This window comes from Trifolium pratense, linkage group LG3 (genome assembly GCF_020283565.1).
Source record: "Trifolium pratense cultivar HEN17-A07 linkage group LG3, ARS_RC_1.1, whole genome shotgun sequence".
Lineage (NCBI taxonomy): Eukaryota > Viridiplantae > Streptophyta > Magnoliopsida > Fabales > Fabaceae > Trifolium > Trifolium pratense.
Window position 1 is genome coordinate 23,316,098 of NC_060061.1, and position 24,977 is coordinate 23,341,074.

The following is a 24,977-nucleotide window of genomic DNA, read 5'->3' on the forward strand; positions in this document are numbered from 1 at the left end:
AATTTACATTTTTTTATCCTTAATTAATGTTTCAAGGCACTTTTATTATTGAATTAATCATTTGGCAAGTTTGGTCAAGAGTTGTTCTCTTTAGGAAATATAATTTTGATTATCCAAATAATTTATTTTAAGGAAAACTCATTAGACCATCTCCAATGGTAGTACCTATTAGGTACTTATATAGGTACTTATTAGGTACTACCATTTGAGCAAAACTCATTGAGTACCTAATAGGTACTGCTTATCAAATAGATATTCTCTCTCTCCTCATTATAATATATTTATGTGGGACCTATGATATAAAGATATAGTATTATTGATGAGATATAGAGTTATTAGTGGGACCGATTTAGAACTTTTTAAGAGGTGCTGAGTTGGAGGGATTGAGTACTTATTAGATACTATTATTAAAAAATAATAAATGAGTGATGTGTACACATGAGACCCTGTTAAATACTCAAATTTGGGGAGCTCCATTGTGGATACTCTTAACCACTTTGGTTGTTCTATTCAAAATATGGGCTGACCCATGATCCAAGAAGTTGCCTATTTAAGGAGTCTTTGAAACCCTAGTTAAGGGTATAAAATAGAAAAGAAGAGAGTTGCATTTTGCCGCGCCACTATTTCTACATCCACAAGCCATCTTGTTGTGATTCTGACGACCGGAGACATGACATTCCAGACCATGGGTGGTTGAGAGATTTTCCTTTAGTTGGTGTGCTTCTTTTTTTTTGACATAGTTGTTGTACTTCTTAGATTTACATCTTTATACTCTTTTATGATGTGTAAATCTATGATTTTGGTTGTATGTGTTGTTAAGCAAGCTCACTATATGAGCTAAAACTCTTATTGTTTGAATTTTGTGAAGTTCAATGAAGGTCTAATATTATTCATGTGATATGATTGTGTGTTTTTACGTTTAGTTCTTATGATTTCATGATATATGTTTATATTTAGGATTGATCAACTTAGATCTTAACACAAATTTATTATTATGTGACATCTAGTCATAAATGGAAAGTAAGAACTAATATGGTTAAATATATATAATGGACACATACTTCTTACTCGATGACTTAAACATTAAGCATTACGACCATAGTGAGAAATGAAGTAAGTTTTAAGTGAGGTGAAATTATTTAAGCCAACATAGACATAGGAACAATTTATCCGCCATTTTATATTTCAACATTAAAGACGCATATCACCCAAAGATATAACTTCATTCACAGGAGTAATAAAACCACTTATCAAGCACATATGTCATATCCTAATTGAATGAATCTTTATTCCAACACACTTCCGACTTCTATTTTCCCAATCCTTTTATAATTATTTTTTTTTAAACTTTCGAAACCCTAAATGCTATTTGGTTACCTTTTTTTGCTCATAAGCTAAAATATATTTTGTTTTTATGCAAAAAAAAGTTTGTTAAATGGAATGAAGTTCCCTTAAATAATTTCTAAGGGTGTGATTCGGGTGTATATGGATTGGGCAAATTCGGTCGACCCGGTCAAACCCACCCAATCCAATCCAAAAAAGTGGGTTGGGTCGGGCAAGTGGGTGAATATGGATTTCAAAAATGAAAAACCTATTAAAAAAATTGGATTTTGGGTAAAACCGGACCCAACCCAAAAAATCCACTGACCCATTAGTACTATGTTTTTTGTAATATTTTTTATGAAAATATTAAAATTTTTGTCATTTGATCATTAAATATTTTGATATTGAAAATGAGTTATACTAAAAAGATTGAATAATTTTTATAAACAAATATGATAATCATCGCACTAATTTTTTTTAAAATAAAAAGATTGAATAATTTTTATAAACAAATACAGTGATTCATCGTTAAAATGTTAGTGGGTATACACAAAAAATAGGTGATTATTTTTATAGTGAAAAAAGTTACACTATTTTTCAAAAAAATTAAATTATTGAGTTATTTTTATGAAAAAATATGGTGATTCGACATTTATATTTTTAATAGAAAAATAATTCGGGTAACTCACTACCCAACCCAATCCAACCCGGAAATTAGTGGGTTTACCCAACCCGGTCTAATGTTATAACGTGTAGTTATTTTACTAAACTCAATCCGGAGTACCTTATGTGATTCGGGTTTTGGTTTTGGTCAAACCCAACTCAATCCGGCTCACGTACACCTTTAGGTGTGATACTCTTTTTCATCCACTTCCTATATATACTTGCGCATGTTTTGAACGCTATTAACTACACAATCAATCAAAGAGAGAAATGGAAAAGAACAAAAGGGGCTAGAGTTTCATTACATTACAATGACTTAACATTACAAAAGTGATAAAAGAATATTTATAATATAATTTATTGAACTCTAACTTACTAGTATAAAGGCCCAATAGCTTAAACCCAATACTTTATTATCTAACAAACTCAACAATATGAGAGGAGCGAAAAGAAAGATCTTAATCTTACCACTATGGACTATAATGGATAATGGTTATCCCGACACATTTTATTTTATTTTATTTTAAATTTTTGCTAAATTGTATTTTTATCACTTAAATTAAAAAAACTTATGATTTTGACTTTTTAATTTTCAAAATAGCACATCTGACCCCTATATTTACTGTTTTACAAAAAGTCAATTTTGACCGAGTCAATGTTAATATAATAATTTAAAAAAAAAAAAAAAAACAAAAGAAATAGAAGGGACAAGTGAGACCATCTTTGGGGTGTGTTGGGTTGGGTAGAAAGAAAGGGGAAAGGAAAATGAAGCTTGATTCCAGCAGAATGAAATTCACAAACAAACTGCTTCATTTGGTCTCCAACATAAACTGCAAGATTGCCTTTTGGGACTTCATCCGCAGCCTTGGAAGATGATGAATCGTCGATGATGATGATGATGATGGCCTTCTAATACTGCCAGGTAACCGGAACCCTATATTCTTAATTTGTTATTATCACTTCTTTGCTGCAACGCATTAATCACTTGTATTGCTTCTTCAAAATGTCTGTCATAATGTGTGTATATACATTCGTAGTTCTTGGGATCTGATAATATATGAACCATAAAATCTAAATTACACTTATCGTGATAATATATGTAGCTAAATTACACTTATCGTGATGGATTCGTGAAAAATCTTTCGCTATAGGTAGTAGCATTTTCCTTAGAAAATAGATTAATAAAATTTAAAGTTGTAGAGAAACTTTCACTGACCTTCACCACAACTAGCACTGGAATCTGATAAATACAAACCTAATCAATGAACATTTGAGTAGGTGCTAACCCTTTCAGAAGAAGGAACTGGCATAGATTATTTGTACATCAGGTCGTTACTTAGTTTTCATTATAGTCTACACTCTACCTTTTGTTAGTTAAAAACAAAAGGTAACACAATTGAATGAGATGATTAGGGACAAAGAGATAATGATTTGTTTAGGAAAATTTTCAATGAATTTATATTATAAACTTATATGCAGAAATATAATGCCATGAGACATATTTGTCTTCCATATGATCTTCTGAAAATGCCTTTTAATTTTATATTTTGTTCCATAATTCACAAAGAACAAATTTTACCTTACTATGAAATAAGCAAATATGTTTTATTTCATAATCAGCTGGGAGTCTATACTGTTTTTGGATCTGTAATAGTTTTGTTGGACTGTTAAGTAACCTTCGGCCTTCGCGTAATAGCAATCTCAGTACCCAATTTTTAATACGAGAAATTTGTTGCTTTGATTAGTATCCAACTTGTTTTCTGCCACTGAAAAAGGGCAATATTTAATGGTTTAAGTTTAGTTTTAAATTGTAGGTATGTGCATGAGTTAACTTTTTAATTACAAAAAATAGATCAAATTAGTACTTTAAAGAACTAAAACGAGATATAGAACTAATAAATAAGAACTTATACACTCAAGAATAAACTTGTGGACATGATTATTTTTTTTGAGCAGCAAAAGATTTTATTCAACAAACCCAATCATAACATAAGGCATGTTATGTGAGTATAAAATAGTACAGCAAGGAAAAACAAGAGGCAAAACAAAAAAAAGAGAGCAGCTAGCCAAAGAGAACAAAGGCAAACGCTAACAGTAGCAGCAAACACCCTATAACACAAACACATCATTGCAACAACCAGGAGCAGCAGGCCTACAAACACCATCACCTACCCATACAATCGATCGGACTCCACTTCCATTCATACAAAAGGCATGGACCCTTCGCCATCCTCCCAATAAACCATTGCCAAGATAGAACCTTAATTTGTTCCACCACCTCATCAACATTCACAATGGTATTATTAAACAAACAATCATTCCTTCTCTTCCACAAAGCCCACATAAAAGCATTCCAAATCAAACACATACCTGCCTTCTCAAATTTCTTGTTGCCACAAGTAGTCCACATAGCAAAAGAAGTGACAATATTTGGAGGAATCATCAGAGAAAAACCCAACCAAGTAGTAAGGCCATACCATACCTTCGCCGTATAATCACAATGGAGAAATAAATGCACCGCTGTTTCTATTTTCTGGCCGCACAGTACACAGTTCTGTTGATCATGCTGGAGCATCCTACGCTTCAATAAATTGTCCTTTGTCGGGACACGATTTAAGAGCAGTTGCCACACAAACGCGCGTGTCTTCGACGGTGACGCACACTTCCAAAGCCTTTTAAAGGCGAATTTCTCTACAGGTTGCAGAATCCGAGTACTGGGCACCATATTCTCCAATAAAACATATGCCGATTTAACTGTAAACCCTTGAATGCCGTCATCTAGCCACAGCCATCTGTCATGATAATCCGTAGGAGCAAACGGCGCAATAACATCACAAAGTTCATGGAATTGATCTTCTTCCCATTGAAATCGGTTACGACGCCACAACTTGTAGACATGATTAATCCAAAGATTATTGTAAGTAATGATTTCATACTTCATAATTCATAATTTGTAGGGGTTGATCACCTTAGGATGATTTACAATTTGAATATTGAATGGAAGTTTAATCTAGGAATCCTTTGAAACAAAATGCCATGTGATTCTCAAGTCTAGGAATAGTCATAAATCCACATTGGAGATATAATTTCAGTGAAACAATAATCTCTGTATAGTAGCATATCATGTATGTCTTTATGAAGTTTGAACTGTTAATAAAGATATATAATATAAAACCATTTATTTGATTTCACTTAACAATTTAAGGTTTTCAAAGAGTTGGTTCATGGTGTGGTATTATGACCAAGTCTATCTAGACTAGAGTTTAACCCTTGAAAACCTTATTCTTATAAAAAAAAGTTGATTTAAAAACACGGCTGTATATTTTAGTAACCTCATTAATATCTTAATTGGCTAACGATAGTTCATAGCTGTCATTGAAAATAGTTTGAAATAAAATAATGAGCCTCTGCGATTTCGCGAAATATTGAATTCTCCATCACATCAGGCGAACCCCAAAATAATTTGTATACTCCTAGTGGTGACCATGCACTCACACGGATTCCTTTTCGCTTGCAGAATTCACTGAGTTTGCCATAACTCATGATGGGTTCATTAATCCGAACACATATATGCTACTTCTAAAATATACCTATGACTAAGCTCTTTGATTTCAATTTTACAGTTCCAATTTTTCTCATCACTACTTCTTCCTATGAAAGAACTAACTAGTAGGCATCATTCAGTGAGAATTTTGGTTTGTTTTGACATGTATCTGTTTAATTACACTCTTATCAGACAACAGTAGCAGTAGAACAGAAGATGTTATAAACAGGAATAACATAAAGAAAACAAAGAGGATTTATGCAAAAATCTGGCTGTTTATATATATAATGTTTTGAGCAAAAATAAGATGTTTACAGAAACTCTCTGAAATTTGATCAAAAAGTCGAATATTTCTCTGTTCATAATTATCTCAATTGGATGTCATTTCTACTTACAAAAGAATGAAAAATGAAAGTTTGTGCTATACAATTTGTGTCAACTAACTAAATCCTATGTCATAATTTCTCCTTTAGCGAAATTTAACTTTGAAGTGAGAAGTGATTTCTAAGAAAGCATCTTCACGGCAAGGAATTGTTAGACCACCCATTGGATGATCGTATCCAAATTCTTCTTCTGCTTGACATAGTAATTCTTGAAATGAAGGTTGATTCAAGAATGAAATGGGAATCACAAACCGCTTCATTTTGTCTCCGACATAAACCGCAAGATAGCCTTTTGGGACTTCATCCACAACCTTTGAAGATGACTTTCTAATACCAGGTACGCGAAATCCCATATTGTTATTAACTTATTATGAGTTGCAACACACACTTATAAAGAATGCAACAGCTTATGTATGGAAGAAAGAAATATTTGAATTTGTATTTTGTAGATGACTTGTTTTGCTGTTTGAGAATGTCATGACGAGTATATATAGATAGATATTGGGAGTCTTTGTGGAAATAATTTTCTGCTGAATTGTGTGGCTGTGTTACTTGTGGGCTATTATTTGATTGGAGACAAGGGCCAATGAGATGTCACATGGTATTGTTTCATGCTTAAAAACTCATGCCAACTCAGTTGCCCCTTTAGAAAAAGACTTTACAACCACTAAGCTAATTATCACATTCTTGCAGCAGACAAGCTCAAAACATGTATATCAGAAAATTGGTTTCTCAAATTATTGTTAAACAACTAGGAAATTGGTTCTTGGGATCTGATATATGAACCATTGAATATACCATATAGCTACTAAATAATGGAATTGAAGATAAGAGAAGACCATAATGTGACATTATCCAACTAATGTTACTGTTACTTGGAAATTGGTAGACATTGTGGTCCTAGAGTTGTACCATGAACTTAATTAATCACTAAACCAGAAAGGAAAACAAATCCACTGTAAAGTAGTTACGTAAGATCAATCACTTCCTCCCAGTAAAATAAGAATTACTTCAGTTATGTAATCCAAGCAAGAAAAGTTTTAAATGTTTTGTAGATAGCTACTAAAAGCCTATGGAAATTAGTTTATATATAGTGTCAAGTCGAAGGTCTTATTTAGTTTCCTATGGTCTTACTATGAAGCACTTAAGATATAAAGGAAATATGTACTTAGAAGGTCTTCCTATGGTCTTATTAATTTCTGGCTAATAATATAGAAATTTGCACTTAGATTAAAAAAAAAAATTCTTGCTATTTTCCACTTTGGTAACTAAGCTAGTTAGAATGACAAAATTTCAAATTTTACAGCAACTTTCATTGACATTCAGCACAAGTAGAACTACAATAGTAGAATCTGATAAATACAACATGAACAATGAATTTTGGAAATTTCGAGGAAAATCTAAATATTCAATAGACATAACTGACATAATAGAAAATCTACAGCTACAAAACTTATAACTAATCGTTGTTATTGTCCACTATGATGCAAAGGGAAGGAACCTCATAGCTCATGCATGATAAATTGGGGATGTGGCTTCCCAAAATTTTAACTTCATATCTATTTCATATAATTTTTAATTAATAATACTATTGGTAAATTTATCTTTCACATCGGTCGCAGGACAAATATTCTTGATCTGCCCTTGTTAGAAATCATGTGTTTCATTATTGCTTTGAAAAATATTCTTGATCTTCCCTTAAAGCAATCCTGTTCATATTTTTTAAATTCCTAACTGATAGATAAATAAACAGCTGCTTGAGTAATTGAAATCATGTCATCAAACAAAAATCACATACTCCATAAATTTGTCATTTTAATAGTAACTTGTTTTCTCATTTCATTGGATAAGAGGATCTTTACAATTTAATAAGATTCCTAATGTACAAAATTTCCTGAACTAATCTATGTCGGTTTCCTACAACCTTAGATTCATGCCATACTTCATAGCTCATTCAAGCGAGAAGTTATATTTTGGAAGAAATCTTCGGTGCAAGGAATGGTGAGGCCACCCATCGGATGATCATATCCAAACTCTTCCTCAGCTTGACTCAATAAGTCTTGAAACAATGGTTGGTTCAAGTATGATACGGGGATCACAAATCTCTTTTGTTTCTCTCCCACATACACTGCAAGATATCCCTTTGGCACGTCCACTACTTTTGAAACTGTCCGGTTTGCAGAAAATGATGATGACCTTCTAATGATACCAGGTAAACGAAAACCCATCGTTGTATGTGTTAAAACTTGAGAAGAAATGTTTTTTTAACAAAAAAACAAATTTTTAAGCAATAACCAACTTTTTGAAATTTGAATGCTTTAGGATGTGAATGATTTATGTTGGTTCTATATGCTTGAAGCCATGAATATATATAGATAAAAGAATATTGAGAAACCATTGGCTACTTGAGTGATTGGTTAAGAAGAGCTCTAGTATAGTACAATACTAATTAGGATTGGTCATAGTAACTAACTACAGTGAGACAAGAGCATGTACAGGATCACATGGGATTGTCTAGAGGTCTTTCCAAAGACCAAATGTGATAATGTATATAATATAAGTCCCACCTTCTATAAATAAAACTGACATATTACCCCACCTGTACATGCAAGAATTCTGGTATGCAAATTTCTGGTATGTCTAAACAACTTTTGATACTTACTTAGGGAGGCAGGGACCGCGAAGTTTGGGTATGCAAATTTCACGGGGTTGGTTTTATAAAATGTGGTTCATAATGGCTCATGATCTTGTGTTCTATATTGATTCTCTTCTTTTCTCCTAACATTGTTTCTGAGCTATCAATGTGGTTCATAATGGCTCATGATCATTAATATAGCAACATTGTTTGTTGGCTATTGGCAGAAGGTATGAACAAGACAAGAACCACTTTTATCAGCTACTCAATGTATTAGAGTAACTTCTTTTTATAACCAATTTCATCAAATAAATAAAATGTTAAATAAAGAGGTTAATGACTGTGCACTGTCAGTGTATAAAAAATGTACACGGTCATTCAATTATTACTCACTCTGTAAAACCTTGTGTGTAAAACTCTTCCATAGTTGGAGAAAATGAAAGTGTTTTCAAGATCATAAGTGTCAACCTCACAGCCAATGAATCGAAAAACTTCACTAGAGAATTAAAGTGTGTCGGGTCCTTGCCAACTGCCAATGCATGTGATTACTTATAGGCAATTCCCACCTTACAACAATGTCTGATCAGTTAGCAATTAAATTATATGTTGTGTGGTAGTACTTGTGCAGTTGGAAACGGTGGGGTGTTTATGAATACTATACAATCAAAAGGACTTTCCGTGCTCCTCACAACGTACTAGCCCTGCAAGCTGTTATGACAAATAAAGCTATTGATTTTGACTGCGTAAGACATTATAACATGCAACCATTAATTGAATTCAAGCTCCTAGACCTAGTAGACCAATGACTAATAGTAATGTGCAGATAAGTATTAACATTTGAAGAAATTTGCTTTGGCTCTCATACCGCCAATTTAGAGATGCATTGATTATTTTAGAGGTCCATGGGATGTTGGCATGTCAAGTGTGAGTAAGAGTCCAATGGCTCCTAAGCGACCTGTTCACTCTTTCCATGAAAGAGGAATATTTGCCAATTTTACATCACATTAACTCTGGTTCGCAATGCTCTGTTTATCTATGTCTCTTAACCCTGGTTCGCAATGCTCTGTTTATCGATGCCTCTTAACCCTGCATTAGCATTTGGAATGACGCCAAAGCTTACATCGAAAGGATCTGCAGCCTTTTTTACGGTCATCTATTACCACCTTCTGATGAATATGAAAAAGTGGATGTTGAGCATCCTATAAGTAATGTGTCCCATATACCTGCTGATGTCTTGAGGTTTTGGGTGAAAATGTGGTGTCTAAGCCACTTATGTGATTGCTCTTAGATCATTGTGATGATCCTCCAAAATTTCCTCATGACCCAATTGTGGTATCAAAGCTGATTGTATGACTAAAGGTGACTGACCCAAGTCTAGGAATAGTCATTAAATCCACAATATCCACATTAGCGATTGATTTTCAGTGAAACATTAATATCTGTATGTCTTTATCAAGTTTGAACTGTTAATAGAGATATATGATATAAAACCATTTATTTGATTTCAGTTAACAATTTAAGGTTTTGAAAGAGTTGGTTCGTGATGTGGTATTATAATTTTTATGACCAAGTCTATCTAGAGGTTAACACTTGAAACCTTGTTCTTATAAAAAAAAAAAAGTTGATTTAAAAACACGGGGCTGGATATTTTATAAACCTCATTAATATCTCAATTGGCTAACCATAGTTCATAGCTGTCATTGAAAATAGTTTGAAATAAAATAATGAGCTCTAACAGAGCTACACTCTTCTGTCTAGCCTCTGCGTTTTCGCGAAATATTGTATGCTCCTAGTGGTGAGTCTGGTGACCATGCACTCACATGGATTCCATTTCGCTTGCCATATGTCATGATGGGTTCATTTCCACCTAAATCCAAACACATACATGCTACTTATAAACTATACCTAAGACTGTAAAGCTCTTTGATTTCAATTTTACACTCCCAATTTTTCTCATTACTACTTCTTCCTATGAAAGAACTAGCTAGTAGGCATCATTCAGTGAGAATTTTGGTTTGTTTTGACATGTATCTGTTTAATTACACTCTTATCAGACAACAGTAGCAGTAGAACAGAAGATGTTATAAACAGGAATAACATAAAGAAAACAAAGAGGATTTATGCAAAAATCTGGCTGTTTATATATATAATGTTTTGAGCAAAAATAAGATGTTTACAGAAACTCTCTGAAATTTGATCAAAAAGTCAAATATTTCTCTGTTCATAATTATCTCAATTGGATGTCATTTCTACTTACAAAAGAATGAAAAATGAAAGTTTGTGCTATACAATTTGTGTCAACTAACTAAATCCTATGTCATAATTTCTCCTTTAGTGAAATTTAACTTTGAAGTGAGAAGCGAGTTCTAAGAAAGCATCTTCACGGCAAGGAATTGTTAGACCACCCATTGGATGATCGTATCCAAATTCTTCTTCTGCTTGACATAATAATTCTTGAAATGAAGGTTGATTCAAGAATGAAATGGGAATCACAAACCGCTTCATTTTGTCTCCGACATAAACCGCAAGATAGCCTTTTGGGACTTCATCCACAACCTTTGAAGATGACTTTCTAATACCAGGTAAGCGAAATCCCATATTGTTATTAACTTATTATGAGTTGCAACACACACTTATAAAGAATGCTACAGCTTATGTATGAAAGAAAGAAATATTTGAATTTGTATTTTGTAGATGACTTGTTTTGCTGTTTGAGAATGTCATAGACGAGTATATATAGATAGATAGATATTGGGAGTCTTTGTGGAAATAATTTTCTGCTGAATTGTGTGGCTGTGTTACTTGTGGGCTATTATTTGATTGGAGACAAGGGCCAATGAGATGTCACATGGTATTGTTTCATGCTTAAAAACGCATGCCAACTCAGTTGCCCCTTTAGAAAAAGACTTTACAACCACTAAACTAATTATCACATTCTTGCAGCAGACAAGCTCAAAACATGTATATCAGAAAATTGGTTTCTCAAATTATTGTTAAACAACTAGGAAATTGGTTCTTGGGATCTGATAAGAACTATAGCTACTAAATAATGTAATTGAAGATAAGAGAAGACCATAATATGTGACATTATCCAACTAATGTTACTGTTACTTAGAAATTGGTAGACATTGTGGTCCCAGAGTTGTACCATGAACTTGATTAATCACTTAACCAGAAAGGAAAACAAATCCACTGTACGTAAGATAAATCACTTCCTCCCAGTTAAATAAGAATTACATCAGTTATGTAATCCAAGCAAGAAATTTTTTAAATGTTGTGTAGATAGCTACTTAAAACCTAGTGTCACAAACACTGCATAACTCAAATTTGGAATTTTTTGTTGATAGGCTAAATTGCTTTGACCATGCAAATATATAGTTTATATATAGTGCCAAGTCAAATGTCTTATTTATTTTCCTATGGTCTTACTATGAAGCACTTAAGATACAAGGAAATCTGTAAAGAGGCTGGATAAATAATTTATGGCTAATAATATAGAAATTTGCACTTAGATTAGTTTTTTTTTTTTTTTTCTTTCTATTTTCCATTTTGGTAACTAAACTAGTTAAGATGACAAAATTTCAAATTTTACAGCAACTTTCATTGACCTTCTGCCAAGTAGAACTACAATAGTAGAATCTGATAAATACAACCTCAACAACGAATTTGGGAAATTTCGAGGAAAATATAAGTATTCAATAGACATAACTGGCACAATAGAAAATCTACAGGTACAAAACTTATAACTAATCGTTGTTACAATGATGGGAAGGAACCTCATGGGTCATGCATCATAAATTGGAGATCTGGCTTCCGAAAATTTTAATTTCATATCTATATCATATAGTTTTTAATTATATATATATTAGTTTTTAATTAATAATACTATTGGTAAATTTATCTTTCACATCGGTCGTAGGAAAAATACTCTTGATCTGCTCTTGCTACAAATCATGTGTTTCATCAGTGCTTTGAAATTTATTAGAATACAAAACTTTGTTTTTCTCATGTCAAGCAATCTTGTTCATATTTTTGAAGTTCCTACCTAACTGATAAATAAATAAACACGAGGAGTGCTAGGGTCACACCCTTTAACACACTCCTATTACACACTCCAATAAAAATTTGCCGCCTCATTCACTTTTTCTATTCATTTCCCTGTTACCGGTTTTAACTTTTCCTCTTGATTGCATAAAAAAAAAAAACTTGTATGCATCAACATCCCATCCCACCACCGTCTCCTCAAATTCAAAGATCCACCCATCCAATCTCTAAAAAATAGCGTCTTTGTTCCAAATCAAACAGTTTATTACTTTGGAAATAAAGTTGCAGTGAACAATATAAATGTTGTTTAATCTATAAAGTTGTTGAATCTCATATCTATCCACTCCATTCCATGGACCCAAAAAAAAATTAAAAAATAAAACCGTTGCTTTTTTTTCATCCCCTTCACAATATATCCAACAAGGATTCTCAGATTCATAATGCTTGCAATGAGAAATTGTGAAGGTTTTGTGTTGTTGAGTAATGGGAGACGAAGATAGAGATAATGAAACCCAATATATTTTATTTTGATGTAGAAGGAGCAATTTTTTTGTTGTTGAAATAGCTTTGTAATGCTGGATGTGCGTTTCTCTGTTTTCATTAAAGGAAGATTGCAATTGAGATTGTCAGCAGCAACGTCAACCATAACTCCAGTGATGAAGATAGCACAAAACGATTTAGGGAAGATGATGTTTTATTTTAATCATTTTTTAATATTTTTTTCTCTCAACCTACTGAACCGGTTACCAGGTAAACATTAAACAAAATAATATGAGGTGGCAATATTATATTGGAGTGTGTTAGAAGAGTGTGCTAAAGAGTGTGACAATAGCATTGCTCAAATAAACACACTGGAGCTGCTCGAGTAATTGAATTCATGTCATCAAACAAAAATCACACACTATAAATTTTTCATTTTAATAGTAACTTGTTTTCTCATTTCATTAGAAAAGGGGATCTTTACAATTTAATATCATTCCTAATGTACAAAATTTCCTGAACTAATCTATGTCAGTTTCCTACAATCTTAGATTCATGCCATACTTCATAGCTCATTCAAGCGAGAAGTTATATTTTGGAAGAAATCTTCGGTGCAAGGAATGGTGAGGCCACCCATCGGATGATCATATCCAAACTCTTCCTCAGCTTGACTCAACAAGTCTTGAAACAATGGTTGGTTCAAGTATGATACGGGGATCACAAATCTCTTTTGTTTCTCTCCCACATACACAGCAAGATATCCCTTTGGCACGTCCACAACTTTTGAAACTGCCCGGTTTGCAGAAAATGATGATGACCTTCTAATGATACCAGGTAAACGAAAACCCATCGTTGTATATGTTATAACTTTCTTTTAACAAAAAGAAAACAAACTTTTAAGCAATAACCAAGTTTTTGAAATCTGAATGCTTTAAGATGTGAATGATTTTGTGTTGGTTCTAAATGCTTTAAGCCATGAATATATATAGATAAAAGAATATTGAGAAACCATTGGCTACTTGAGTGATTGGTTAAGGAGAGCTCTAGTATAGTGCAATATTAATTAGGATTGGTCATAGTATGTACAGTGAGACAAGAGCATGTACCGGATCACATGGGATTGTCTAGAGGTCTTTCCAAAGACCAAATGTGATAATGTATATAATATAAGTCCCACCTTCTATAAATAAAACCAACATATTACCCCACCTGTACATGCAAGAGTTCTGGTATTCAAATTTTTGGTATGTCTAAACAACTATTGATACTTACTTACGGAGGCAAGGACCGCGAAGTTCTGTGGAAATTTCACGGGGTTGGTTTTATAAAAATATAAATTGTGGTTCATAATGGCTCATGATCTTGTGTTCTATATTGATTCTCTTCTTTCCTCCTAACATTGTTTCTAAGCTATCAATGTGGTTCATAATGGCTCATGATCATGGCTAAACATCATTAATATAGCAATATTGTTTGTTGGCTATTGTCAGAAATGTTATAAGGGGTGAACAAGACAAGAACCACTTTTATCAGCTACTCAATGTATTAGAGTAACTTCTTTTTATAACCAATTTCATCAAATAAATAAAATGTTAAATAAAGAGGTTAATGACTGTGCACTGTCAGTGTATAAAAAACGTACACGGTCATTCAATTATTACTCACTATGTAAAGCCCTATGAGTAAAACTCTTCCATAGTTGGAGAAAATGTAAGTGTTTTCAAGATTATGTCTCAACCTCACAGGCCAATGAATCGGAAAACGATACACATACTCGGTCCCCAGATTTTTAAACTATACATAGCACATAAATGTACTTAAAAAGCATTAATAAGAAGAAAATTAAGTTAACACAAACACACTATTATGTATTATATAATTACTTTAATGTGCTATTGAGAGTTGGGACAACAAGATCATTGGCATGCATGTGTTCTATGGCTTTGAAGTGATGAAAACTTAACTTGAGAAATAAAGTGTGTAGGGTCCTTACCAACTGCCAATGCATGTGATTACTTATAGGCAATTCTCACCTACAACAATGTCTCATCAGTTAGCAATTAAATTATATGTTGTGTGGTAGTACTTGTGCAGTTGGAAACGGTGGGGTGTTGATGAATACTATACAATCAAAAGGACTTTCCGTGCTCCTCACAATGTACTAGTCCTGCAAGCTGTTATGACAAATAAAGCCATTGATTTTGACTGCAGAAAACATTATAACATGCAACCATTGAATTTAAGCTCCCGGCAGACCAATGACTAATAGTAATGTGCAGATAATGTATTAACAATTGAAGAAATTTCATTTAGCTCTCATACCGCCAATTTAGCTATGCATTAATTATTACAGAGGTTCATGGGATGTTGGTATGTCAAGTGTGAGTAAGAGTCGAATGGATCGTAAGCGACCTGGTCACTCTTGCCGTGAAAGAGGCATATTTGCTAATTTTACATTTTGGTTCGCTATGCTTTAATTTGTTTATCGATGTCTGTTAACCCTGCATTAGCATTAGGAATGACGCAGAAGCTTACATCGAAAGGATCAACATCCTTTTTTATGGTCATCCACATTACCACCTCGTGATGAATATGAAAAAGTGGATGTTGAGCATCGTATAAGTAATGTGTCCCATATACCTGCTGATGTCTTGAGGTTTTGGGTGAAAATGTGGTGTCTAAGCCACTTATGTGATTACTCTTAGATCATTGTGATGATGATCCTCCAAACTCCCCTCATGACCTAATAGTGGTATAAGAGCCGATTGTATGACTAAAGGTGACTGACTCCTGGTATAAAAAATCTTCACGACAGTGGTGGTCAGGCACCTACGTGTTGATATTGTGTCAACGGCAGTACAAGTGTATGTCGATGAAAGAACAACATCATTATTCTAGAAATAATTATGTGGGTGGGCCATTATTCTAAAACATCTTGTGACTCTTGGTGAAAACCTATAAGACAATACCATGTGGTGGTTTGTGAGCCGTTGTCCTCACTAAACCCTATCATATAGCTTGTTAAGTAAGTTGTAACCATTCAATTATTTAGATAAGGATGTCATTCAGTAAAATAATTAACCTTGTTACTGAATTGTTGTTGTGCACTTGTTGATTATGAGAGGAAGGTACCTCATGTATGATTAAGGCTTTGGTACTCAACATTTTAATTTCATCTCTAGAAAAATTAATTTTGGATGGTACACAACAGTTTATCTTTCACCTGTCCTCGGAAAATTAATTTTGCTCTGCCCTTGCTAGGAATCGTGTGTTCTATTCCTACTTTGGAAAATTTTAGACTATGATGTCTTTTTTTTTTTTTCTTTCTTATAGCTAGCAACATTACTCATTTAGTCAGATTCATATTTCTAAAGTTCTTAAATGCAATAAACCAAAAACATAGAGGAATTGCTAGAGTAGTCGAATTCATTGTCATTAAACAAAATATATGTACAATTTCTCAATCTAATGGTCATTTTTTCCCCATCTTTACAATTTGATAAGATGCCTAGTTTACAGAAAAAATGTCTACTAAACTATGTCAGTCTGTTTTGATGTTAGATTCATAGTCCATTGAAGCGAGATGTTATATGTTGAAAGACATCTTCTGTGCAAGGAATGGTGAGACCACCCATGGGATGATTGTATTCAAACTCTTCCTCCGCTTGACTCAACAAGTCTTGAAACGATGGTTGGTTCAAGTATGATATGGGGATCACAAATCGCTTTTGTTTCTCTCCAACATACACTGCAAGATATCCCTTCGGCATTTCCACCGCTTTTGATGCTGTTCGGTTTGCCACGAGTGATGCCCGTTTAATGATACCAGAGAAGCGAAAACCCATTGTTTTATGTGTTAAAACTTGAGAAGAATTGGTCTTATAAAAGACTTGTAAGGAAGAAGCAAGTTTTTGAAATTGGAATGCTTTAGGATGTGAATGATTTGTGTTGGTCCTAAATGGTTGTAGCAATGAATATATATAGATAAAAGAATATTGAAAAACTATTGGCTACTTGAATGACTTGTGAAGTAGAAGGAATCTACAAAGCAGACAAGACATATACAAGATTACATGGGATTGTCTTAGAGGTCTTTCCCAACATAGCACTCCCACCAGAAAACAGGCTTATTCAAGATAGAGAAAGTTTAATTGACCTTGTTACTTATTTAGCAAGGCTGGGACCGCATAGTTCTGTTCTGGTATGCAAAATTCATGGAGTTTGTTTTGCAAAAATATAAATTGTGGTTTATAGTGGTTTGTGATCTTTTGTTAGATATCTGTTCTGTTCTTGCCTCCTCACATTTTCTGAGATATCAATCAGGTCCTACATCATACTCAAGCTTTACAAGTTGTGCACATAAATCTAATATTTATTTGGTAGATTTGTATTAATTGCAATCTCAATTAGAAGAAACATGGTAGATGTCTAAAGCATGTCTACCATTGGATTAGCTATAGCAACAAACATCAAGTTTCTTTCACCATTGCATTGTCTTTGATTTGAAGGTTGTTGAGTTATCTCATCACAGTAGAGTTTTTGCATGTTCTTACAATTAGCTTAATCTAATCCTTGAAAATGACTTGTATAAGACAATACCATGTGATCCCTTGTCCCTCACTAGGCCCTATCACAGCTCATCAAAATGATTTCATTGGCTAATTGATTTGTAGAGTCCCTTAGCAACTATATATACACTATATTTTGGGTTCTCAAGCAACAAAATTCATTTGCATCATAAATTATCAGAATTCAAATATTTCTTTCTCATCAAATCCTCTAACATAATCACTCTTTTTTTTGTGGTACCATAAAATAACAATGGGTTTCCGCAGTATTATCAGAAAGGCATCATTTTCCAAAACTCAAGGATCTACCAAGGGACTTGAAATCCCAAAAGGCTATCTCGCAGTCTATGTTGGAGATGAAATGAGACGGTTTGTGATTCCAATATCATACTTGAACCAACCATTGTTTCAAGACTTACTACATCAAGCAGAAGAAGAATTTGGTTATGAACATCCAATGGGTGGTCTCACAATTCCATGCAAAGAGGATGAATTCCTAAACCTCACTTCACGTTTGAATTGAGCTATAGATCATGCTAATGGAGATTGAAGTAGATTAGTTGAGGCTAATTTGTACATAAGGCCTTCTTTTTTTTGTATTATGATTTATTTATTTTTTTTTTGTTTCTTTCATGTATCATTCCTATGGAAATACTGTTTCCTGAATGAGAATGTTATGACACAAGACATTGTTGAAACAATTATAGCTTTTTCCAAATCTCAATGAATTCTATTACAGACTCACATACAACAGTATCATGAATCTGTTATCAAATTTCAGTTGACATATACCAAGCTATCAGTATTTAAAAGGGATTAAGTGTAGTGATTATTTTAGAGATATTGATCAAATTACTTGATAGCAATTGTGGCTAGTGACTTCTGCGATTGTATTTCAAAATGTAACATGGAACACAAAAACAAACAGCTTTAGCCACTTGTTGCTAGATTCTTTTATAATATTTATTTCCTGCTTTCAGTATCACTAAGTTTTAAATAATTATTTTCTGTTAATTTTGATTTTTCCATCTAGCTCTGGTAAAGTTGTAATATTTAACTCGTCTTCCATTGCATTTGGTGTTGGATTAAGAAGTCTCACATCAGTTGCGAGATGACTTGAATATATGGCTTGAATATTTTTCCATCTAGATTATAATGTTTTCTCATATTCATGTGCACTTTAGTTTTTGAGAAAATATATTTCATTTTGGATCAAGAATAAACATATGGTTAATTCATTAATTTTTGTCATCACATTACGTATATACTTGAGAAACTAAACACGTCGTAATACGTAGATGGTAAAACTTGCTTTTAGAGGAATTATCACTATAATTCACGTGCTTGTTTCTTAAGGAAATTATTTGAGGACTCATTCAGGCCAATAGTTAGATCATATGAACCAAGTAGAAGGAATGTAATTAATAATATATCAATTTTTCAAATTGATTAGTAATAAAAATGTACTCTCGAGTGGTCCATAGGTTATGAGAATTATATGTTTAATGATAATACTTCTGCAGTTGGAAACAGCAGGGTGTTGATGAAGACTATACAATCAAAAGGACTTTGTGCTCATCACAAAGAACTTGTCTAAGTTGTTATGACAAAGAAAGTCATTGATTTTGATTGCAGACATCATAACATGGAACCAATATTGAATTTAAGCTCCTATTAGACCAATGACTAATATTGATGTGCAAATAATGCATTACTAATTGAAGACAAAATTTCTTGTGACTCTTGATACAAACCTATAAGACAACACCATGTGGTGGTTCGTGAGCCGTCGTCTCTCACTACATCACATCATACAGCCTACTAGTACTAAGTAAGTACTATCCATTCAATTCTATAGATAAGGATATCCTAACAAGCACCATAGAATGAGATCTGTGTGATTCAGTGGAACATTTTACCTTGTTACTGCCATTGTCAAGTGGACTTGCTTCTGAAGGGAAGGTGCCTCATATGATTAAAGTTTTTCTACCCTAATTTCATGCCTAACTTATGTAGTTTAAAAAGAAACTTATGTAAATTTATCTTTCACTTTTTGTGCTAGGAAAAATAATTATGATATGCACTTACTAGGAATCATGTGTTATTCTTGCATTGAATATTACCAAGTCCTTTTATTCCTTATAGCAACATAACTCAATCATATTCATATTTCATAAGTTCTTAAGTGCAATAAACCAAAAACACAGATGAGATGTTTGAGTAGTCGAATTCATTGTCATTAAATAAAATATATTTACTCTATATAAATTTGTCAATCTAATGGTGTTTGCCCCATCTTTACATTTTGATAAGATGCCTAGGTTAACAAAAAAACATCTCTACTAAATTATGTCAGACTGTTTTGGTGTCGGATTCATAGTCCATTGAAGCGAGATGTTATATGTTGAAAGACATCTTCGGTGCAAGGAATAGTGAGGCCACCCGTTGGATGATCGTATCCAAACTCTTCCTCAGCTTGACTCAACAACTCTTGAAACAGTGGTTGGTTCAAGTATGATACGGGGATCACATACCGTTTTTGTTTGTCTCCAACATACACGGCAAGATATCCCTTAGGCACATCATCTTTTGAAACTGTTCGGTTTGCATTAAATGATGCAATTCTGATGATAGCAGGGAAACGAAAACCCATTGTTGTATGTGTTAAAACTTGAGAAAGTTTGGTTTTAAAAAAGACTTGTAAGCAAGAAGCAAGTTTTTGAAATTGGAATGTTTAGGATGAGAATAATTTGTGTTGATTCTAAATGCTTCTAACCATGAGTATATATATAGATAAAAGAATATTGAAAAACCATTGGCTACTTGAATGATTGGTGAAGGAGGAGTATACTATAGATTAGGATTAGAATAGGGTAATAGGATCTACAAAGAGACAAGAGTAGATATAAGATCACATGGTATTGTCTTAGAAGTCTTTCCCAAAGACCAAATTTCTTAATAGCTAATAATCAAGTCCCACCTTCTATAAAGAAAACCAACATATCACCCCACTATAAAGCAGACTTATCCATGAAAAAGAAAGTTTAATTGACCTTGATACTTGATTAGGAAGGCAGGGACCACAAACTTCTGTTCTGGTATGCAAGTTTCAAGGGATTTGCCTTTGCAAACATATAAAATGTGGTTCATAATGGCTCATGATTATGTGTTCAATATTGATTCTCTTATTGCCTCCTAACACTCACTATTTCTGAGATATCAATCTGGTCCTACTCAAGTTTTACAAGTTGCACATAAATCTAATATATATTTAGTTGTTAGATGTATATTAGCTACATTGTCAATTCAAAGATACATGTGAGATGTCTAAACCATGTCTACCATTGGATTAGCTATAGTCACAGAAACTCCTCAGATTAGGCGTGTCCCACATCGGACACGTGTCGGTATCTGACACCGACACAACACTAACACTTATGATTATATTGAATTATGTTATTTTTTTAAATTATCAGTGTCGACGTCTCCATGTCGTGTTCAATGTTTATCTCTGTGTACATAGCAACAACAAACATCAGGTTTCTTTCACCATTGCATTGTTTCAAATTTCAAGTGGGTTATTTGTTGGCCATTCTCACAAAGTGGGGTATTATGTGCATGTTCTTCCATTTAGCATCCTAATCCTTGAAAAAGACCTCTATAAGACATTAACGATGGTTTCTCTCCCAACCCCCCTCAATTCTTTTCTACCCCCTGATTTTCCGTTTTTGCCCCTGGGGGGTACTGCGGTTTATATAAACCGAAATAAGCTGACATTCTAATAAATTTCGGTAACCACTTACCGAAATCTGGGACATTTCGGTACGCAGGTACCGAAACAATTATTTCGGTAAACTTCTACCGAAAATGGCCTAATTCCAACGACCAACGTACCGAAATCTATGACATTTCGGTTCGCAGATACCGAACAAACTGACGTTCGTTTTTTGTGTACCGAAAACGCTAATGTTCGGTTTGCAGTTACCGAAATGGTCTAATATTTGGCTTCGGTGAATACGAACCGAAGTTTTTTGGCAAAAATGTTTCAAACCGCAAGGGGCAAATTTGGATTTTTGGGGGGTAGAAAAGAATTGAGGGGGGTTGGGAGAGAAATCATCGACATTAACATGTGAACCTTCCTCCCTCACTAGGCCATATCATAGCCCACAAAACATTAATTGAAAATGGTTTGCAATTTTTGCATAGGCCCTAGACAACTATATATACACTATCTCTTGGGCTCTAAGGCAACAAAAGTCTTTTTTATCCTGAAATATCAGAATTCAAATATTTCTTTCTCATACAATTCCTTTGAATTTTTTTGGAAGAACAAAACAATGGGCTTCTGTATGACAAGTACTATCAAAAGGCCTAATATTCAACAAGCATCTGCCAATGGATTTGAAGACCTAAAAGTATATCTTGTTGTCTAGAATGAGGCAGTTCGTGATTTCAATATCATATTTGTGTTATTAGTGTTGACATTGGATTAAGTCTAGTCCAAATGCTATGAATTGTAAAGGTAAATTCAGTTAAAATTAATTGAGTTTCATACATTGAAACATTTACATCCACGTGAGAAGTTTATGCTTGTGGATTTGTGTGTTAGCATGCGATTGTGTTTTCTGATTTAGGTAGTTGTACCGGACAAAATATCAGGGTACTATTTGCATAAGGCCCAACTCGCCTATTGGCCCATGTACTGGGCGAGCTCCAAATTTCTATTTAGGGCTCGACCCGCCCCATAGAGCGAAAGACCCAATATGCATTGAGAACTAATATATCATTTTTTTTTATTACAATGTTATGTTAATTTTTTTCTCCTTTATCAGGACTTGAACTGATATCATATTTAGTTTATCATCTCATTGTATGAGGATGGACTCGGTCATGCTTAGGGCAAGATGGGACCAGGAAAATAGGAACACATGGAGCCACTTCCTGCCCCATGATTTCAACTACCTAGCCAACTACTCCCATCATATTCTTCTGGCTTTGGATAACATGCACAAGTGCACCATATGGTGTACGATGCACAAGTTAGCGATTTCATTATAACGAATACGAATTCCATTGTACTTTTGTTATTTTCAATCAAGCAAATTGTGGTATTCAGAGCTTGGTCATGAGAGTTTAAAGAATAAAATTGAGAGATGGTAAGTTTTTTTTTGGTTTTTCACCACCAGTTGAATCTGGTTCGGGGGTCAGTTCTGGTATCAAGTGGTTCCAGCCCCCTCCCGATCGCAGTTGCGGGGGATCGAACCGCGGTCCTCCCTACCAAGTTCAGCGCCAATCACCACTGAACCAACTAACGATTGGTTGAGAGATGGTAAGTTGTGACTACATTACTTTTCACTTTCCTCTTCTTACTAAAGAGAATTATGAAAAATAGCACATTGCTTGACTCTCAAGGTGTATGGGAGATTTCAGAGAAAGGCGATGATGAAACACAAGAAGAAGAGAGTTGTCTTAAATTTAGAAGGAGGTTTTTGAAAATACAAAGAAAAAGGATCAACAAGCTTTCACCCTCATCAATCAATCTCTGGATGATTCTATGTTTGAGAAGGTTGTCAATGCTACTGTAGCCGTGTTCGTGAAAATTCGCTAGCATAGCTCTTTTCCTAATTGATTAGAAAGAATTGTAGAGAAAGGGAAAGGTTTTTCATTGCATTACTCAAATCAATAGGTGCCCTTATATAGGGATTACAATGATTGACTCAAATCTAACATAAGGCCTAACCAACTAACTAACTTGTACAACAAACTTTCTAACTAACTAGTTTGTTACAACAAGATATAAAGGCCTAAGTGCAATATCATTGCTTAACAACCTCTCCTAATCTGTATTTGCTTAAAAAAACCAGATTACAAACAACTGCTTTAATCATGTAGCTTCAAGTAACTTCAACCAAGTCACACATTCCAAGCCTTGTTCTCAAATTGCAAAGAGTCTCTAGCTTCAATGCTTTGGTCATTATATCTGCTATCTGATCCTGTGATGAGCAGAAACTCATCTCCACAGTTCCATCCTTGATCAAATCTCTGAGAAAGTGATATCTAACATCTATGTGCTTACATCTACCATGCATAACTGGATTCTTTGAAAGTTTGATGGAAGAGGTATTGTCACAGAGAATTGTAGTTCCAGTCATGTGTGTTTGCTTAAGCTGCTCCAAAATTCTTCTCAACCATATACCTTGGCAGGCACAAGATGCTGCAGCAACATACTCAGCTTTAGTGGTAGATAAAGTGACAATGGCTTGTTTCTTAGATGACCAGGATATTGCTCCATTTCCATACATATACACATAGCCTGAAGTACTTTTTCTATCATCTATGTCTCCTGCATAGTCAGAGTCAGTCCAGCCCTTAAGTTCACAGTCATTGCTTCTTGTATACAAAATACCAAAATTCAAGGTGCCTTGAAGGTATCTAAATACTCTTTTTGCTGCTGCTAAGTGAAGTTCTGTAGGCCTCTCCATATATCTAGCAATTAGGCACACAGAGAATGCAAGATCTGGCCTAGTAGCAAGAAGATACATTAGGCTTCCAGTCAATTGCCTATACACAGTTGCATCAACAGTTTTTCCATTTTCATCTTTCATAAGTCTGTTACCTGGCACAATGGGACTACACACCTTGTTACAATTCTCCATTCCAAATTTAAGAATGATGTCCTGAGCATACTTCTGCTGATATATGAAGATTCCACTGTCACTTTGTTTTATTTCTACTCCAAGGAAGTATCTCATTCTTCCTAGATCAGTCATAGCAAACTTGCTTTTCATGGATGCTTTAAAACTTTCAAACATCTCTTCATTATTACCAGTGTATATGAGATCATCTACATATAAACTGACAATTAGAATGTTGCCTTGATCAGTTTGCTTGACAAATAAGGTATGTTCATGAGGGCATTTTTCAAAATTTTCTTGCACAAAGTAAGATTCAATCTTACTATACCAAGCTCTGGGAGCTTGCTTCAGGCCATATAGAGCCTTTTTGAGTTTGTATACCTTGTCCTTTCCTTCTTTATGATAACCATGAGGTTGATCAACATACACATCTTCAATTACCTCACCATGTAAGAAGGCACTCTTCACATCTAATTGAAAGATATTCCAACCTTTGCTGGCTGCTAGAGCAATCACAGTTCTTATGGTGTCCCATCTTGCTACAGGGGCAAAAACTTCATTATAATCTACACCATGTTGTTGGCTGTATCCTTTTGCTACCAATCTTGCCTTGTACTTTTCAACTTCCCCTTTTTCATTGAACTTAGTTTTATAAATCCATTTCACACCTATTTTCTTGCTTCCAGTTGGTAGGTCAAGTAA

The 24,977-nt window shown here is 34.0% G+C and overlaps 2 protein-coding genes and 2 long non-coding RNA genes across 7 annotated transcripts; 2 read left to right on the forward strand and 2 right to left on the reverse strand.

The window, feature by feature from the left end:
- The first annotated feature begins 2,677 nt into the window (after positions 1-2,677).
- On the forward strand, positions 2,678-18,373 carry LOC123913048. 4 transcript variants are annotated; one of them, XR_006811539.1, is made up of 7 exons: positions 2,702-2,908; positions 3,943-4,903; positions 6,004-6,250; positions 7,843-8,125; positions 10,884-11,130; positions 13,624-13,906; positions 16,634-18,373. It is a non-coding gene; the product is annotated as an uncharacterized LOC123913048 (long non-coding RNA). The 4 variants fall into 4 exon arrangements; XR_006811540.1 differs by lacking the exon at positions 3,943-4,903 and having other exon boundaries at positions 2,678-2,908; XR_006811538.1 differs by having other exon boundaries at positions 13,624-18,373.
- Positions 7,725-13,976, reverse strand: LOC123913037 (auxin-induced protein 15A-like). Its single transcript, XM_045963644.1, has 2 exons — positions 13,931-13,976; positions 7,725-8,149 (listed from the first exon to the last, which is right to left on the reverse strand). The coding sequence occupies exon 2, from the start codon at positions 8,139-8,141 to the stop codon at positions 7,857-7,859; it is 285 nt and encodes a 94-aa protein (XP_045819600.1). The 5' UTR covers positions 8,142-8,149; positions 13,931-13,976; the 3' UTR covers positions 7,725-7,856.
- On the reverse strand, positions 13,427-14,420 carry LOC123913044 (auxin-induced protein 15A-like). Its single transcript, XM_045963648.1, has 2 exons — positions 14,345-14,420; positions 13,427-13,939 (listed from the first exon to the last, which is right to left on the reverse strand). The coding sequence occupies exons 1-2, from the start codon at positions 14,418-14,420 to the stop codon at positions 13,638-13,640; spliced, it is 378 nt and encodes a 125-aa protein (XP_045819604.1). The 3' UTR covers positions 13,427-13,637.
- Positions 18,374-21,802: 3,429 nt separating the features above from the next.
- LOC123913052 lies at positions 21,803-22,751 on the forward strand. Its single transcript, XR_006811549.1, has 2 exons — positions 21,803-22,162; positions 22,473-22,751. It is a non-coding gene; the product is annotated as an uncharacterized LOC123913052 (long non-coding RNA).
- The last annotated feature ends 2,226 nt before the right edge of the window (positions 22,752-24,977 follow it).